Source organism: Humulus lupulus, chromosome 8, assembly GCF_963169125.1.
Source record: "Humulus lupulus chromosome 8, drHumLupu1.1, whole genome shotgun sequence".
Lineage (NCBI taxonomy): Eukaryota > Viridiplantae > Streptophyta > Magnoliopsida > Rosales > Cannabaceae > Humulus > Humulus lupulus.
In genome coordinates, this window is record NC_084800.1 from 48,612,488 (window position 1) to 48,630,609 (window position 18,122).

The window sequence follows — 18,122 nt, forward strand, 5'->3', positions numbered from 1 at the left end:
ATCGGGCAGTTCAGTTTATTAAATAAAAAAGTTGATCGTAATATACATCACTCTCTGGAGCACCCAAAAATAAACATTGGAAAAGTGGCTGGAGAGAGAGAGGAGAATGGCATTACAGATTAAGGCATTTCGAGGGAATTTCCAGTGTGGGATCAAAACTCAAAACTCCCTAACAAAAGTGACGAGACCACATGCTCTTGAAAAATAATAACAAAACATATTTAGAGTACAAATAATACCAAAGTGACTGCTCAAAAACCAGTTTACATCCCCACTTTATTGCATATTTTTAGAGAATGAACTTATACACTGGTAGTACCAAACATACATGATAGAGGTTGGAGCAGGAAAACCTTAAAGTCGGCTCTGCTCACTCTAGCTGCATATTTTGGTCCATTGTGGATTGTATCCTCCATAAGACCATAAATTAACAAAAAAATAAAAGGCTTAAAGGCTTCTTGTCAGTCAAGATCTCTCTCAAAGTTGACGGTGAGAAGAGATCTAAATGACTGAGGAGGAAGTTGTAAAATTGGGGGGGAAAGTAAGTATACAAAACTGAAATGCATTTCTTCCTTCGGATGCCATTCTCTTTAAGGCTCTTCTACCTCCAAGTAATGGGAGTGAGACGCAGCCAAAAGAGCAGCTCCGATTCCAGAGCCGTCGTTAGAGTGCTCGACCAAAATGTTTGCAGCAACTTCCTCACCCAACAACTCAGTGAGGGTTTTTTCCATAGAGGACCTGAATTTAGTGTAGTGCTCGTACAACCCACCATCCAATGCTACGACTGACTTTTGTTTATCCCCCACCTTTGCTGTGTCTCTTCCCAATTTCTTGAGGATTCCTAAGATCCCTGCAGCAGATAGACGAGCTCCTCGAGTGGCGACAATATCGCAAAGCTCCACAATAGTTTTTCTCATTTTGAGGGAGGTGTTAGATATCTGACAAAGAGCGGTGGACAACTTATTAGAAGAGCCAAATGTGGAAATGTATATTCTAAGATATTAAGTTCAATGGCAGAAATGAGGTTAAACTGTCCCAAACTAGTTAGTATTTCCTCTCCTAACCACCAAAAATTCAAAAAAAAAAGAAGATGAATGAAGGCAGAAAGGGTAGATGTGATTATTTATCTGCAATATGTGTAAAGTAATGCACCTCTAGGACATCCTTTAGCTTGCTTGCAACCTTCTTCAGATCTGGAGATGTGTCGTGATGCATCGCAGACATGTCAGGTGTCCTACACATTAACACTGACAAGTTAAAAACCCTACAAATCCAGTCAATCAGAAATGGGGACGTAGACATATTTCTGGTGTAAATTCCATAAAAAGCTGCGGTTCTATAAAGTGTTAGTTAATACATGCATCACACCAGCATTGCCAGAAGTTCAAACTTACGTTAATATATTCCATTCCTCAATCACCAGCAATATCTTCATGAAGCATATTTCATAATGTTCTAACTACCAATTTCAAGAAAAACAACAATTAAACTGACTAAATAGACTCCTACTTACCGTAGTATAAAAGGAATTTTTAGTTTTGGCGGAACAGTATCACCAAAAAACTCAGCTTCTTCAGCCATTTTATACAGGACTATACGAACAATGTCCCCTAAGTACATTCCAGAAATCATCTTCTCAAAAATCTGTAGACAAAAATCAGAAATGCGTATCAAATGCACATTCAATAACTCACGTAAACAATGATAACGTATAGCACATAGCAGAAAGTATATGTATCATGATTACCTGTTCCCCAGGGTTCAAACTCTCAGCATCCAGTGCTTGATCATATTCTGTTAAAGGAAGGTGAGATGACCGGAAGTTACCCCACTCCATGTTAATAACCTAGCATTGGGAGATAGGAATTAGCAAATGTATAGCACCCATTTCAAAATAGTACATATCCAAGCCTTTCATATCCACAAACCATATGAAGAACCAATGTTCGATGCACTTTTTTTTCCCCTCACTTGATCAATGGTCAATGAATTAAGATAAGTATTAAAAATAAACTACTAACCATCTCTCCTGACTTAGGTAAAAGACCCTGCCACTTGGGAATTGCCTGAGCCCGCTCTACATAAGCAGCGTTTGTTCCAGTTCCCAAAATCACAGCAGCAATGACATCCGGGTTGGTGTATCTTCCTCCAGCCAATGTACCGATTGTATCATTGACCTGTATCAGAGTAGTATATTAGCAAAATTTCAAATGAAAGAATAATGATAACAGATGGATGGTGAAGTCTTAGCCATAAAGTCATCATTTAAAACAGAGCAATGATGAAATATCTCTTTTCAGTTGGATGGTAATATAATAAACCAGGCAAATATCCAGAAAGTGGAAAATAATGAACGTACCAAGGCCGCAACCCGCATATCAAGCCCAATTCTTTCAAGTGCTTTGGTCAACTCACCCACCACATCTTGTCCAACCTATTTACCATTAACCCCACAAGAGGAAAAACAAACTTAAATGTATATATCTTAGTCAGTAACATAATATACAGATATTTGACACAGATTTACTTTATCAAGTTTTCTGGTCAAGACCAGTAGAAAGTCTGCACTTGCACACCATGTTGCAACTTATTGAAACGCCTGCTTAATAAAATATCATTGCAATGTAATTGCTGTGAAGTTGGTGACAATAAAATTTCCTTTAGATCCAAAGCTAAGAGATGTTACATTATGCAAAAATGTTGACTACAAAGCTAGACTGTCATAACACACAAGAATTGAAATTTATCATCATTATTAATACGATACAGAAAAGAAAAAAAAAACATGTCGTTTTGGTGGGGAACGACTCAAAAGGAGAGGAAATAGACTTCCACATCAAAAGATCAAGAAAAGAAATTAAAAAGGGCCGAAATGGAAAGTTTGGTCACCAGTCCTCCAAAATAAGCATGGTGTTATCCATAGAAAAACTAAACAACAGTATAATGCGACGACCAAGTTCAAGTACCTAATCCCAATCTTAAAGGTTGAATAACTGAGAAGAAAAAACTACTTATCATCTGAAAATCAGTTTGTGATGACCCCAGCAACGATAAAATGCCATAGTTATCACCTTAAACAGGAGTTTTTTTTTTTTAATTCTCCACATACTGTACAGTAAACATAAGGAGATTATTCTTTGTTTTCTTCTTAAGCAGTCCACTCTTGATTATAAAAGAGTGATAATGATGTCATTGCTTCCAATAAGGTGGAAAGTTCTTTAGAAGTTTCAGTTCCCAAATTTTGCAAAATAATTGAACATAATTAGTCTAGGACCTATGTTTGATAACTGCAAAAAGAAAATGTAAATCAGACAAAAGACAGTAAGAAGGATCAAGGAAAGTTGGCTCACCGTGTCTTCAATGTTGAAGCCTTTAGTCCACTTGATAAGAGTCCCAGATGAAATCGATAATTGCCTCACAGGAAAGGAAAAGGTAAAACCCAGCTCCCTTTGCCTACCTGGTGCAGGGTGAAATCCCTCTCCTTCTTCAGATACAAATTTTTCAAGTGCTTTGGCTATAAAGTCAAATAATCCCTGAAATCACATTATTTGAAGATTTTTCATGGTTTAGAGCCAATGTAACAAGCTTAGACCTTAGAAATCCGCTGAATCAAATTACTAACCTCCGAAGACCCAGTCATCACATGAGGTGGAATTGAAACTTCATCAAATTCTTGTCTAACTACATGGTGATCTTTACCACCTAGCTGTACGCGCAGCACGCGAAAATTAGTGCCACCAAGGTCCAAAGCATAAAAGAGTCCTTTCTCATCTCTGAAAATAAAAAAAAATAATAAAAATATCACTTAAGGAATGATCAAGAATTTTTCTGTCTCCATATTTTTCTTTGATCTCTTTCTGTCATTCTCAATGAGGTACCTCTACAGATGTAGTACATAACACCTAGAAAACTAAACCCTCGAAATGGACTCATGCAGTTGAGCCTTTAAAACAGTGATTTAAAATGAGCATAAATAATGAACCAATCAACTACAACATCAATATAATACCAGGTAATCACTATCACAAACTTGGTGTTAAAAAAGACAACAAAAAATATAATCAACAAAGCATCGAAACTTCAACTCACGCAGTCTTTGAACCTAAGAAGATATCAAAATTTCCAGCTTTGGTCACAGAGAAAATTGACCCTGTGCTGTAAATAGATTCCAAGTGTTTGATAAAAAGAAATTTCCCATGTTGTGAAAATGAAGAGAAAACAACATCTATGAAAAATATTATTTAGTGATCACCAACACAAGCATAATACCTCATTTTTCTACAGGTAGGTAACTTATGATCTAATTCAAAACTCACCAGTATTTGTAGTTCTATGAAAATAAATTCTGGTCTATACATATAGAACAAATAATCAATGAATAGCAAGACAAATCCAAACAAAATCCAAATTCAAAAGCGAAGTTATACAATCTAGACTCAGGATCCAGCATCAAATAAAAAATGTCAAAAACGGTTAGACAGCTATAACGGCCAACAAGATTAGATAGCATAGAAGAGAAAAAGAAAAACAATAAAATATAGCAAAAGGAGATCTCACCAAAATATGAGCCAAAGAAAGCATAAAAAAAGTCCAATTATCTCTATTTTACGAAGAATCTCAATACAATCAAAATAAGAACAGCACAAGAGCTTAGCAGGTGATAAAGTCATTATAGAAGTTCACAATGATGCGAAAAAATCATTCTCAAAGAAATTTAAATCATTAAAAAGAACGCTTCAACCAATCAATTAAAAATGGTCCATGTTCGCATATTTTTTTGGATGGAAGAAGGAACAGAACGCCGGAAGACAGCTAAAATACTTGTAAAACTTTTGATTTTGCCAGATACCAAACTGCGCTATAAACTGAAAGACCGTATATATTGATATTGAAGTAAAATAATTTGTCATAACGTTCAAGTATTATTCTCAGTAAATTCGAATATAAAGTGACAAAAAAATTAAATATATTAACAGGGAAAAATGAAAGCTTTTAAGGAAAACACTTTGATTCTCAATAGAATAAATAGCTTAAAATCAGATATTATAATAGATAAAAGTTTAGAAAAGCCATCAAATTAAACATTGAGAAACCAAGCTCCAAAATTCAAAAATCATAGATTTTGTTATTTTGACCTTTTTAATGAGAAAACAAAAGTAATAGGAAAAAGAAGAGAGGGAGAAAGAGATGTATACCCAGTGGGGAGGTTATCGACATAGCTGATAAGCATCTTGAGCTTACTGCCACCTTCGGATGCGAGACCGGCGTGCATCTCGACGGTCATGGCATCGGCCACCTGTCTGAGCTTCCCAATTGGAGTCGAACACTTGTCATCGAACTCCTTCAGTATAGCTATAGCCCGAGCCCACTTGCCAGAGCTTCTCATCCGGTGGCGCACCACCAGCGCCGCCGCAGCGCAAACTGCCGCCGCGCACACCACCGCCGCCCCCACTGCCACCTTCCCCATCACAGCAACAACACCACCACAGATCAGTCACTCAAATCAGAAAGAAACTCGTTCTTTCACTTTCACCCCAAACAGAAAAATCTCCGATCGGATTTTTTCTCGATGGTCAATAAGAAATTACACACTTGTCACATGCATGCGTTTTTTGAGATTTAAAGATGAAAATAAATAATGTAAAAAATGGATAAAATTAGAGGAGCTAGTATCTTGGAAATGAGCTGTTTTCTCGGACAGAAAAAGTAAAGAGCACGAGATTGAAATGCTATAATTTTCTACACCCTGCCTGGCCCTGCAAATCTATTCTCATCCTCTTTTTGTCATTTATTTTCTTTCCTAATTTTCTCGCGCTTTCTCGGGAAAACATACGCTGCCTAAATTTAAAGCCAAAAAAAAACTAATTAGTATAGAGATATTTATGTAATTGGATAAGTTTTATATTAGTGGGCTTTTTCAAAAAATAATAATAACTTTTTAGTAGATGTAATTTTGGGTAAGTGATTATATAGGCATCGATTTAGGGTATAATTACGAAAATAGCCCTCGTGGATGTTGACTGTTCTTCTTGTATTCGGACACACATTGGGTTCTAATTAAAAATGTAGCACTTTTGAGTTTTGAGTTGTTGTAAGGAATTGGGGCACGTGTGAGAGAGTTTGGCTGAATTTCATGTGTAAAGTTTGGATTTGGAATCTCTCTCTTTCTTTTCGGCCTCATAACGTATTTTCCACTTTTCGCCGCTTGCTTCACCCTCTTTTTTTATTCTCCTTTATTCATCTGCAATGAAAATATTTGTAATAAAATAGTAAAATGATAAAGATAAAAGTGTAATAAGTTTCTTTTTTTTTTAGGGAAAGATAAAACTGGAAGTTGGATTTATAATTATTGTAAGGGAAATTTGAGTTTTTATGCTTAGTGAGGGGTTATAAATCAAAAAAATGCTAGACACTTAAATCATTTCAAAACAATGCCAAATTTTTTGACAATACCCAAAATACCCCTCTCATAATTTTTCTCACCCCTTCCTCTTCCCTCTTCCCTCTCTCTCCCTCAACACATTCCTCTCAACTCCCTCTCTTGAAAAAAAATTCATGGGTAAGATAAAATATCATAGAAATCAATGTAATGGCAAGTATTCAACACTTAGGACACTAAAATACTACATTTCGAACAGATTTGGACATGATTTTTGGGTTTTTTTTGCGATTTTTTTCAGATCTGAAACTTTGAAATCTGCAGAAAATCGACGTGGTTCGATGGTGGTTCGATGGTGCTCGATGCCAGCTCGATGGGGCCTTCAAAATCAAGATTTTCATGAAAAAATCGATGTTGCTCGATGGTGGTTCGATGGAGGTTCGATGGTGGTTCGATGGTGTTCGATGCGATTCTTGCAAGATACGTAATTTTTCACTCGGGTATCCGTTTGGGGTGATTTTTTTTTTGATTTTGGGTATTTTTTCAAGATCTACACGTTTGGGATGTGTATATACACATTTGGGAAATGTAAATCTTGAAAAAAATGACAAATGTAAAACATACCTCATGTTCAAGATATGTTTTGGTATGTTGTCAAGTTCTAAACTTTGAAAATGTGTATATGAACATATAAAACGCGTAGATCTCAAAAAAATACCAAAAAAAAAAAAAAAATCATCCCAAACGGACACCCGAGTGAAAAATTATGTCTCTTACAAGAATTGTATCGAACCACCATCGAACCACCATCGAACCACCATCGAGCAACCATCGAACCACCATCGAGCAACCATCGAACCACCATCGAGAAATCTCGATTTTTTCATGAAAATATTGATTTTGAAGGCCCCATCGAGCTGGTATCGAGCACCATCGAGCTGGTATCGAGCACCATCGAGCAAAGTCAATTTTCTACATATTTCCGAGTTTCAAATCTGAAAAATAACTAAAAAATCATGCCCAACTCGATGGTTGCTCGATGGTGTTCGATACTACCTCGATGGGGCCTTCAAAATCAATATTTTCATGAAAAAATCGACGTTGCTCGATGGTTGTTGGATGGTTGCTCGATGGTGGTTCGATGCAATTCTTGTAAGAGACATAATTTTTCACTCGGGTGTCCGTTTGGGATGATTTTTTTTTTATTTTTGGTATTTTTTTGAGATCTACACGTTTTATATGTTCATATACACATTTTCAAAGTTTAGAACTTGAAAACATACCAAAACATATCTTGAACATGAGGTATGTTTTGCATTTGTCATTTTTTTCAAGATTTACATTTCCCAAATGTGTATATACACATCCCAAACGTGTAGATCTTGAAAAAATACCCAAAATCAAAAAAAAAATCACCCCAAACGGATACCCGAGTGAAAAATTACGTATCTTGCAAGAATCGCATCGAACACCATCGAACCACCATCGAACCTCCATCGAACCACCATCGAGCAACATCGATTTTTTCATGAAAATCTTGATTTTGAAGGCCCCATCGAGCTGGCATCGAGCACCATCGAACCACGTCGATTTTCTGCAGATTTCAAAGTTTCAGATCTGAAAAAAATCGCAAAAAAAACCCAAAAATCATGTCCAAATCTGTTCGAAATGTAGTATTTTAGTGTCCTAAGTGTTGAATACTTGCTATTACATTGATTTCTATGATATTTTATCTTACCCATGAATTTTTTTTCAAGAGAGGGAGTTGAGAGGAATGTGTTGAGGGAGAGAGAGGGAAGAGGGAAGAGGAAGGGGTGAGAAAAATTATGAGAGGGGTATTTTGGGTATTGTCAAAAAATTTGGCATTGTTTTGAAATGATTTAAGTGTCTAGCATTTTTTTGATTTAGTATATCTCATTAAGCATAGAAACTCAAATTTCCCTATTGTAAATGGTGTTTTCTTTTCACATATCAATCAAAAATTTAGAAAGCGTATTTGTTAAAAGAAACACACAAATTAATTGACCAAAACAAAAAACAAAAACTTTGTTTAGTCTTTTTCTTCCTACCAAACCATCCAATTTAAGAAAACCCCATAGAACTTACCATTAAAAAAATTAGTTACTTATTTTGATATTGGGTATCTCTAAGGAAATATCCCATCTAAATGAGGAACAAGATGAAGAACATTTTCTCGTCTTGAGGATTGAGGTGCCATGCCACGTATATATATTTATTGTGTTGTCTCTTTGATTTTTTTTTTAATTTTATAAATGGCTCTTTTTAATTTATATATATGTATACCTTGAAGTTTTGCATTGTCCATAAGAAGAGTCCTTTCTCTCTCAAAAAAAAGAGCCTTTTTGTGTTTCCATTTTGTATTTTAGTTAGTTTGTTGTATTGACAATGAGAGAATAAATAAGAAGTTTGTAATCAAAATCTTAAAATTATGTTTTTTCAAAGAGTAATAAACGCTTATAAATTACACAAATTATTGAAAAAATATATACTTAATTTATCCTATTTTTTATTTACTCAAAGTCAATAGAATTATAAAGTAAAATAGAGAATACTAAAGTTTAAATATACCTCTAGATTTATGGCAGGTTTATTGCAAGTATTTAAGATGAAATTTGCATGGATAAAGCTTTAATGTATTATATTATTATATAAATATAATATGTGTGCGAGCGAAGTTTCTGCCTTAGGGGAGTTTTTTTTTTTTTTTTTTTTTTGACTTTTAGGGTGTGTATGAATACCGATTGAAGTAATCTATACAACTCAATAGAATGGTCAAATGCATTTTATTTGAAACAAGACTTTTTAAAAGTCAAAATGTATCAAATAAATTATGAAACTGTATTAAGTTCAATTCCAATAGATGCTGCACCAATAATTTAATGAAAACTGGAGGTTTTTTTTAACTGTCTCACTGTATCTGACTTGAAAGTTTGAATAAGATATGCTTCTTCATTTTTGTCACAAATATATATATTAATTTTTTTAAGGATGTATTTTTGACATGCATTTGATATTATATATATATATATATATATTTGAGAATAACTTCATTTTAAGTTTTATTAGTAGGATTCTTAATGTTCGACCTGTGAATAATTTTCGGCACGATTTTTTTTATGACCGAGTATATTATAACTATTTAGAGCATCTTGCAAATTTTTAAAATTTTTTGAATAATTTATAATATTGAAAATTAAATTCAAACATGTTGTTACACGACTAATTTTATATAAATATAATTTTATATTTATTTTTTTATATAAATATAAAAAAACAAAAAACCATCCGTATTTCAAATCATTATAAAACCGTGTACTTGTTATTGGAGTACAACTAGGAATCTTGTATATAATACAAGGCATTATTAATAGTCTCATCAAGTTGATGAATCCTGTGTGTTACTGTTACATAACCAAAATACAATTAGTCAAAACCATCAAATGGGTCAAAATTGAACCACAAGATATAACTTAGCAATTTTAGTTTAATATTATTTATATATTATGGCTAAGCTTAACTGGTTATCATTTCAATTAGGTGGTTTGTAAGTGGGATTTGTATAGAATAACCAAATTTGACATAAACAATCTTCCTACTATGCTAATTCTATCCAAAGACAGATAATCAATAAAAAATGTATTATTTTTCTGTTTTGATTAGAAAAAAAAAAACTATTTTAGATTATTTTTGTTTCAATCAAGTCTCTGAATTTATTATTTTGCTGTTCAATATATAACGAATTTGTATACGTAGATTGTATTTTAAGACAATCAATATATCAATCTATGATGTTAATAAAAGAGTTGACACACTAAATTGTAGCTATTGCTTTTCCTCTTTTTTAAGAATGACTATCTAATCATCGTGACAAATTGAATGAGAAACACACATGATACTAATACTAAAACCCAAAAACGTTACCAAAAACGAACAAGGCTATGATATTATTCATTTTTGTTTTTAGTGGATTTTGTATTTGTTTGAGAGGACTAAAACAACGGAGCACATTTAAAGAAGAAATAGATGATGTGTCCAAATGGTGGGGTGGGGTGGGGTGGGGTTGGGAGAAGCAAAGCTAAGCAATATATGCAACAACGCATACGGTCCACCACCACATTGGGCACATGTCACACACATCTAATCAAAGGGTATACATTGGAGTTTGGAATAAAAATAAAAATTATTTGGCGAAAAAAAAATTAATTAAAAAAAAAGTATTCCTGAAGCAAGTTGTTCGCTCCTAACTCCCACTTCGATATCAATGTGGGACAGCTTCTTTGTTTGTTTTGGTTTTGGGCATCTTATCTCCTGATATGTTGGTGCTCTCATATTTGTGTGATACGAATGACACTACTTGCGTGGCACTATCCTATTGGTTTGATCTGACTGAGACAGTAGGACCCACATTAGATTTCCTTACGAGTAGTCTCTGACTCCTCCTCTCCTCAGGCCCAGGTATCACTTCATCTACTGAGGATATTGCTCAACTTTCCGGACTTTTATTCCTATGATTAGTGAGTAGATTTCTTTTCCCTTTCAATTTTAATGTTTTAATCCATGTTTAATGTATAAATAGATGCTATATTTTTCTTTAAAATAATATGTGTTGACATAAATTAAAATATTAAAATTAGAGTTTTTTTTACTACTACTCTGATGAAAATAATAAAAAAACGAATAAATTATTTTTTATTTAAAAAAATCTCATTTCTTAATATTAATAGTACAAGCTAATATTTAAGTAATTTTTCTTATAAATATTATGTATGAAATTACATTATTGTGTTTAAAAATTAACTGTCTATTTGTACAAAATTGCTAGTTTACATTTGATAAAATGTTCATTGTTAAAAAATATATAATAATTTTATGCTAGTTTTCTGCAATTATGATTTTCTATAAAAACTTCATGCTATTTCTTTTAATATTTCATGAATGAATTTTTAATTTTACTTTTAAAGAAGTTGAAATATAGCCCAAAAAATTATACTCATAACAATTTGAAAATAATTAATCATATTCTACAAACTTACAATACAGATTGTAGAAACTTATGCAATCAGGTACGTTTGATTTTTTTAATTTTGAGAAAAAAAAAATGGCCTTCATAAAATCCTCAAAAATAAAATTATATGAAAAAAGTTAAAGAGGACAAAGGAAAATCATTAATGAGTAGCATCAGCTCAAATATGAGAGTAAATACAATGAAAGTGATCGGATCATCATAATATATGTTAATCCATTGATAATATTATTGAGAATAGTAAAATTATAAATAGAAATGAGTAGATTAAAATTTAAAATGAATAAAAAAATTGATATTATTATTATTATGTATGTGAAAACTTTTATTTTTGAAAATAAATTTATTTCATCAAAATGGTGAGAAAGTATTGGCATTCTATTATTTTAGATCTAGCCAGAAATAAATTTCTTTCCATTTTTTTCCTATCCTCCAACGAGGCCTGGATTCTCTACTCACAAGACAACCAGGTGCACACAGAGCTACCAAATCATCTTTCTATAAAAAAAAAATTCAAACAAAAAGAATTTTCCATACTCAGCTACCAAATCATCTTGTAATGAGAAGGGTTTTTTAAAATAAATAAATAACTTGTGAAAATAATTTAATAACTCTTGAATATTGAGAAAAAAATGCATTCAAATTTCCTTTTTAAAAAATTAAACAGTAAATGCCCCCACTAAATTCAATTTCAACCTCCCTCCTAACCATGCTAACTAAAAAAAAATACATATATACTCGCAGGAAAAAAAATAATACATAATTAATTTGGCTAAATATACCCTAATTGATTTATTGTTAACATTTTGTGGGTCAGGAATTATAGGTATGATATGATCAATATTCCTCATAAAGGATTAATCGTACAATTTAAATTTGGTTCTTTGCTTTTTTATTTTTAAATAACAATAATTATGGTAATAAGATTCTTTATTTTACACATCGTTTTCCATATAACACAATATGCTAGTTTTCTTTTCTTCTTTTTTGGACAATATGCTAGTTTTTCTTTAGTAACGAATAAATTCAAACTTTTCATTTCTAGTTCATATATATTATAAAGAATCTATCTATATTTTCCTTTTTGTCAGTTCATCATTATCTTCGGACGTGTGTAATCTATTTACAAAGAGTGAGTTCCATATAATATGCTCTCCAAAAAGAAAAGAGTTAGTTCGATATTCTCTTTTCACTTTCAAAATGTAGAATTTATGTAAAAGATTAATACATAGGGGTGTCTACTTTTGTTCTATCAATAGATCACACCGATATATCACGGTGTTCGTTGTAATTACAACAACTCTTATATGCATTTGGAAAATTCTTGATAATTTAGTGTACTAAAAATATAGTTGAATTTTTTTGTTTTTTTTTTGCATATTTGGTAGTTTAGTATATTAGGAGGCATACTAAATTATTCAAAATTTCTTAAAACATATAAATGATGATTGACGTAACTACAAACTAACTTCATCAAGTAAAAAAATTGAATCATAACTTATCCACGTGTGTAAAAAATATAACATATTGAACGAATAAAGTAAAAAGATTTTTACCCTACCACATAATCCCAAATATATATATATACCAGAATTAGTAATTACTATTGATACTTATAATGGTTACGTAAATTTTAATTGTTATAGTGCTAGTTGATTGACAAATTTTAATAAATTAATAACAGTAACTCTTTTTTTCAAAAATAAATAAATATAACAGAGACATAACTATTAAACAGTCTTTTTCTTTTAAAAAAAAAAAACTATTAAACAGTCATGCCTTTATGCGGTTGCAAGTACGTAGTCTATTGATAACTACACATTATGTACGTGTAAAACTTAAAAGTCAGAATATTTCTTCACATGTTTATACTAATTGATTAATAAAGCTCCTTAAAATCGAACTCATCGTACTCATATAATTTATTGAAAAATAAATAAATATCATCTGTATTTTAATTATTGTAGAAATAATTTCTAAATCTCCTTAAAATCGAACTCAAAGACACTCTTTCGTGTGTATATTTAGTTGTCGTAGAAAGTTTTAAGCAAATAAATTAATATATATTTTCATTCCACAAAATAAAACTTTATTATAAAAATTATTATTATTATATCATTTTCTTAATTTATAATTGGACCAAAAATTCTCAAATGTACCAAATTTGCCCACCCAAAAATTGTGTCAAATTTAGAGCGTTAATAATTATCAGTTTAATCTTTGTTTTCTTTAAATTCTAATTCTCTATCAGGCCCTTAGTGTACCGCCTTCATTCAGATCTGTCTAACTCAGCTGGGGTCTTGCCGGTTCCCCCTTTGGGTTCTGTGGGGCTCTAGCGAAGGGTTTTATTGATTTCACAACAAGCTCTTGGCTACTCGTCCATCTCCATTGACCCACCGTTATTGTTACTTGCTTGGTCTTAATCTCCTCCGACAATCTCTTCGATCTGTAGCTGTCTTGCGAGGATGGCAAGGATCTTCTCTGTCTCTCACTCGACTCCACTTAGGTGAGACGTCGTTTCGGAATCTGTGCCAGATTTCTCTTCGGTAATGTCACTACAAGAAAAATGATCTACAGCGATGACTTTTGTCGTCGCTGTAGATGAAGAAGTCGTCGATGTAGGTAGACAGTGACGACATGTCGTCGCAACAACGACGTCGATGTAGGTCCGTATGTGTAGCAATCTACGGCGACGACAAAAGGCAGTTGTCGCAGTAGGGTTTTACTACAGTGACGATATGTTGGTCGCAGTAGGAATTTTTTTTTGTTGGACTGGGCTATTGCGACAACATGTCGTCGCTGTTGGTGGTGCAAAGATTTGAAAATTTGAATTTCAAAAAACTTCTACAACGACGACATGTGGTCGCTGTAGGTCCGTCGACCGCTCCATCTACAACGACGACATGGTATACAATTTAAAAAATATATATTTAATTAATTATATTGATTAAAATTTATTTAATAAATTATTAAATAAATAAATAAAACCAATTTATTAATTAAATAATAAAATCAAATTAACAATATTCATAATCTCCAAAATGTAAGATAAGAAAACATAAGTAGTATTGTCTCCAAAATAAAAAATAATAACACAAAATATTAATAATTATAAATAGTAACTTAACAAAACTAAATGTCATCAAAATCAATTCCAAAGTCATTATCGTCGGGCTGTTGTGTTGGTTGTGGCGATTGCTGTTGCGGTTGCGGTTGTAGTGGCTATGGTGGTTGTGGCTGTTGTGGTTGAAAGCTTGCCATCATGGACTATATCATGTTCATGTCCAAGTTGATAGGCTGAAATTGTGGAGGTTGAATGCTCAAATTTGTTGTTTGCAAATATTGTTGCATTTGCTGGAAGTTGTTGTTCTTGGTCATAAAGGCTTGACTGAAGTGGTCAATCATGGACTGGAAAAGCCTCAGCTGGTATCGTCCGAGGGTCAACTGTGGTGGACGGAAACGGTGATGCCTCTAATTGTGAAGAGGATCCGGTGGCGCTTGAGGCAAATGTACTAGTACCCTTCAACTTCCGTCCAATACCTCGGTTGTGGCCACTACGTTGACCAAGTACCTTTGAGACGACTTGTGTCTCATTGACATTGGCAATTCCTGCTTCAGATTCAGATTGTGACTGAGATTGAGATTGTGTCTGGATTTCTTGCAGCAAGGCATCCTACAGTTTAGAAACAAGACAAGTAATACATAATATAATTGAATAATATACATAGATACAAAACTTAGAATGTTACTTACATATGCATCATTAGCATTCGTGTTCACCCATCCTCGTGTCGGATGATTGTGTATGTCATGGAAGGTATCAATAATGCTGGGCAGTTCCTTGGTCTGAAGATTCATCTTTAGAAAGCAAAATTTAACCAAATTATTTTTAATTATATATTTATAATTTTTTATTTAATATTATTATTTTAATTTACACTTTATAATTTTTTAATTAATTGATTTAAAATTTACAATCATAAAAATTCTAATAACACTATTTTTAAAATTATATTGTTAAAATTTGTACTTTTTATTTTTAATTATATATTTATAATTTTCTATTTAATATTATTATTTTGATTTACACTTTATAATTTTATATTTAATATTATTATTTTAATTTCTACTTATTTTATAAAAATACATTGATAATGTTTTATAATTGTAAAATTATTATTTTAATTTCCAATTTATGATTTTTTAATTAATTTTTATTAATTGCTTTAAAATTTATTATATAAAAATTTTAAACACACTAAATTTGAAACGATTTTGTAATGTTTAGTTTTTCTAAATCTACAAAAATTTCGGCAGCATAACGACTGTAATCTAGTTTATCCTAAAATTTAAAATCTGCATAAAAACATATAAATCAGTCCCAGAACATACAATCATTTGAATTCATAAATAATAACAACAAAAAGATATTATAAACATATTATTTATCTAACCTAACATATATATATAATTCAAAACATAAATTTTATTTAACTTAACATATATACGATTGAAAACAAAAAATTAATCCAACCTAACAATTTTTCATAACTTAATATCAAATTAACTATAAAATTAACAAACATACAAATTTAATTTAAAAACTATTTATGTATACAAATTAACTATAATTATTTATCAATACAATAATAATCACAAAACAAAACAAAAAATTGGGAAAAATACCAAAAAGCTAGAGATTATATCCAAAGAGTACTCCAATGCAATCTGAAAATACAAAATAACTACAAAAAAATTTAATAAACATTTATCAATTAATATACTAATCAATCACAAAAGAATAAATAAATAAAAATTACAAACAATACCCAAAAGCTTGGGAGGCTCGGGATGATATTAATGAGTTGGGAAAATGCTCGAGATGCTCCAATACAATCTAAAAACAAAAAAAAATCATTAAATTTTTAAACAAACCCATTACAATAACATACAAAATACACACAAATAATCATAAAAAAAAACTAAATTTAAAACAAATAACTACATTATTGGGTATAAATGAACTAACCTTAACAATGGAAGGCCAAAAATGGCGTCGGAACACCTTGGGCGACGCTAGGAGGCGGAGGACTCTATGTTTTTTTAAGAAAACAGAGCACAAATGAGGAAGAAAGACTCTGCCTGGGGGTTATATCATTGTGACCTATAGCGACGACATGTCGTCGCTATAGAGTATATGAATGTCGTCGCTGATATCAAACGCATTGTTTCACTCAAACGGTGAGGCCCTACAACGACGACCGACGACATGTCGTCGCTGTAGGTTGATCCATCATTTGCTCATTTGGAAAGGAAACCTAGTTTTCTTCGCACTCATTGGAAGCTTGGTTGTTTGTGCCTCATTAGACCTTTAGTTGAAATTTCTGTTAAGGTTTTCTTTCTACTGATTATTATAAACAGCTTGGGAAGTCTATGTTGGTTGATTTTGCTCTATGAGCGTTATTTTTTTGTAATGGACTATGTCCGATTGACCTATTAATGGATATTTAATAAAAATAAATAAATATCAATTTAGTTTTGTTACTATTTAAAATAGAGAGATTGAGACAAAAATTGATAATTTTGATACATATTTAATTTAATAATATTTTTTTAATCTTTTATTTCATATAAAATCCTAAATGGTAAATGCATTGTATTAGAGTAGTATAATGCTAATTTTTTGCATCAAATAAAACATTTCATAATCATATTTATTACTAAACATGCATAAAATGTAGCCTAAATAAAGTATATAGTTGAAAATTATATTTTTTTTCTATAAAAGGTAATATTCACTAAATAAAAATTTAAAATACATAAAAAGAAAATTTAGAAGTATTAGAATGATCATAATGGCAGTAGGTGAGAAATTCAAAACTATATTGCTGATGAAATCCTTTAGCCACAAGTCATGTCTTGTACTTTAGCAATAATACTATCAGAATTTCTCTTTGAGATTAAGAACTCACTTGCATCCAACAACCTTTCTATTATTTGGTAAAGGAACCAAAACCCAACTTCTCTTTCTTATTGAGTTAACCAAAATCTTAGAATCCTTTCTAGTGGCCAAATTATTGACTCACCACCTTCGAAATGCCTCAACGTGAACGAATTTGCAAGAATGAACATTAGACGAAGAAGAAGGAATAAAAGAATATATAGGAAGTTGAGGACAGAATCAGAATATATCAGTTTCATAGCCTAATCCAATTTCTTTTTGTTAATTTTTTTTAATTAAACTTCATATATTATATATAGAGAGAGTAGGGCTGTGATCATATATATGAGTTTCTCGTTAAGAATTGGGGTTCATATTAAAATGTTAACTTGTGAAGTGGAATATATATAACTTAGTATCTTATAAATATGTTTATAATTGTAATTAATTTATGTACTCACTCAACATTTCCCTCATTAAACGTGGAAATTTCACCATATTGTGCACTCTAACATATTTTCTTTCCACCTGACATCTTTTGTGTTGGTGATTTTTCACACTAATAATGAGAAATTTACGTTATTTTCTGTTTTTTATAATTTAATTACAAAAATCACATACAAAATTTTATTTACAAAAATATCTTGTCACGTCATCAAAAAATACTGGATTCTAAAAGTAATATACCTGAATTTGAAATTTACCCGAAATATCAGTTTTTTCATTTTTCTGAGTTTAAAAAAGTAATATTTTAGTTA

The 18,122-nt window shown here is 31.5% G+C and overlaps 1 protein-coding gene across 1 annotated transcript; it reads right to left on the reverse strand.

Moving 5' to 3' along the window:
• Positions 1–248: 248 nt before the first annotated feature.
• LOC133797124 (hexokinase-1-like) lies at positions 249–5,915 on the reverse strand. Its single transcript, XM_062234930.1, has 9 exons — positions 5,196–5,915; positions 3,623–3,773; positions 3,351–3,533; positions 2,360–2,434; positions 2,022–2,177; positions 1,748–1,846; positions 1,514–1,644; positions 1,153–1,234; positions 249–938 (listed from the first exon to the last, which is right to left on the reverse strand). The coding sequence occupies exons 1-9, from the start codon at positions 5,465–5,467 to the stop codon at positions 591–593; spliced, it is 1,497 nt and encodes a 498-aa protein (XP_062090914.1). The 5' UTR covers positions 5,468–5,915; the 3' UTR covers positions 249–590.
• Between the last annotated feature and the right edge of the window lie 12,207 nt (positions 5,916–18,122).

Excerpts from the sequence above, each read along its gene's own strand:
- LOC133797124 (XM_062234930.1), bottom strand. The coding sequence starts at position 5,467 with ATGGGGAAGGTGGCAGTGGGGGCGGCGGTGGTGTGCGCGGCGGCAGTT. Across the intron at positions 2,435-3,350 it reads GCTTCAACATTGAAGACACG|GTTGGACAAGATGTGGTGGG; the intron begins GTGAGCCAACTT and ends AATGGTAAATAG. Across the intron at positions 939-1,152 it reads AGCTAAAGGATGTCCTAGAG|ATATCTAACACCTCCCTCAA; the intron begins GTGCATTACTTT and ends GCTCTTTGTCAG.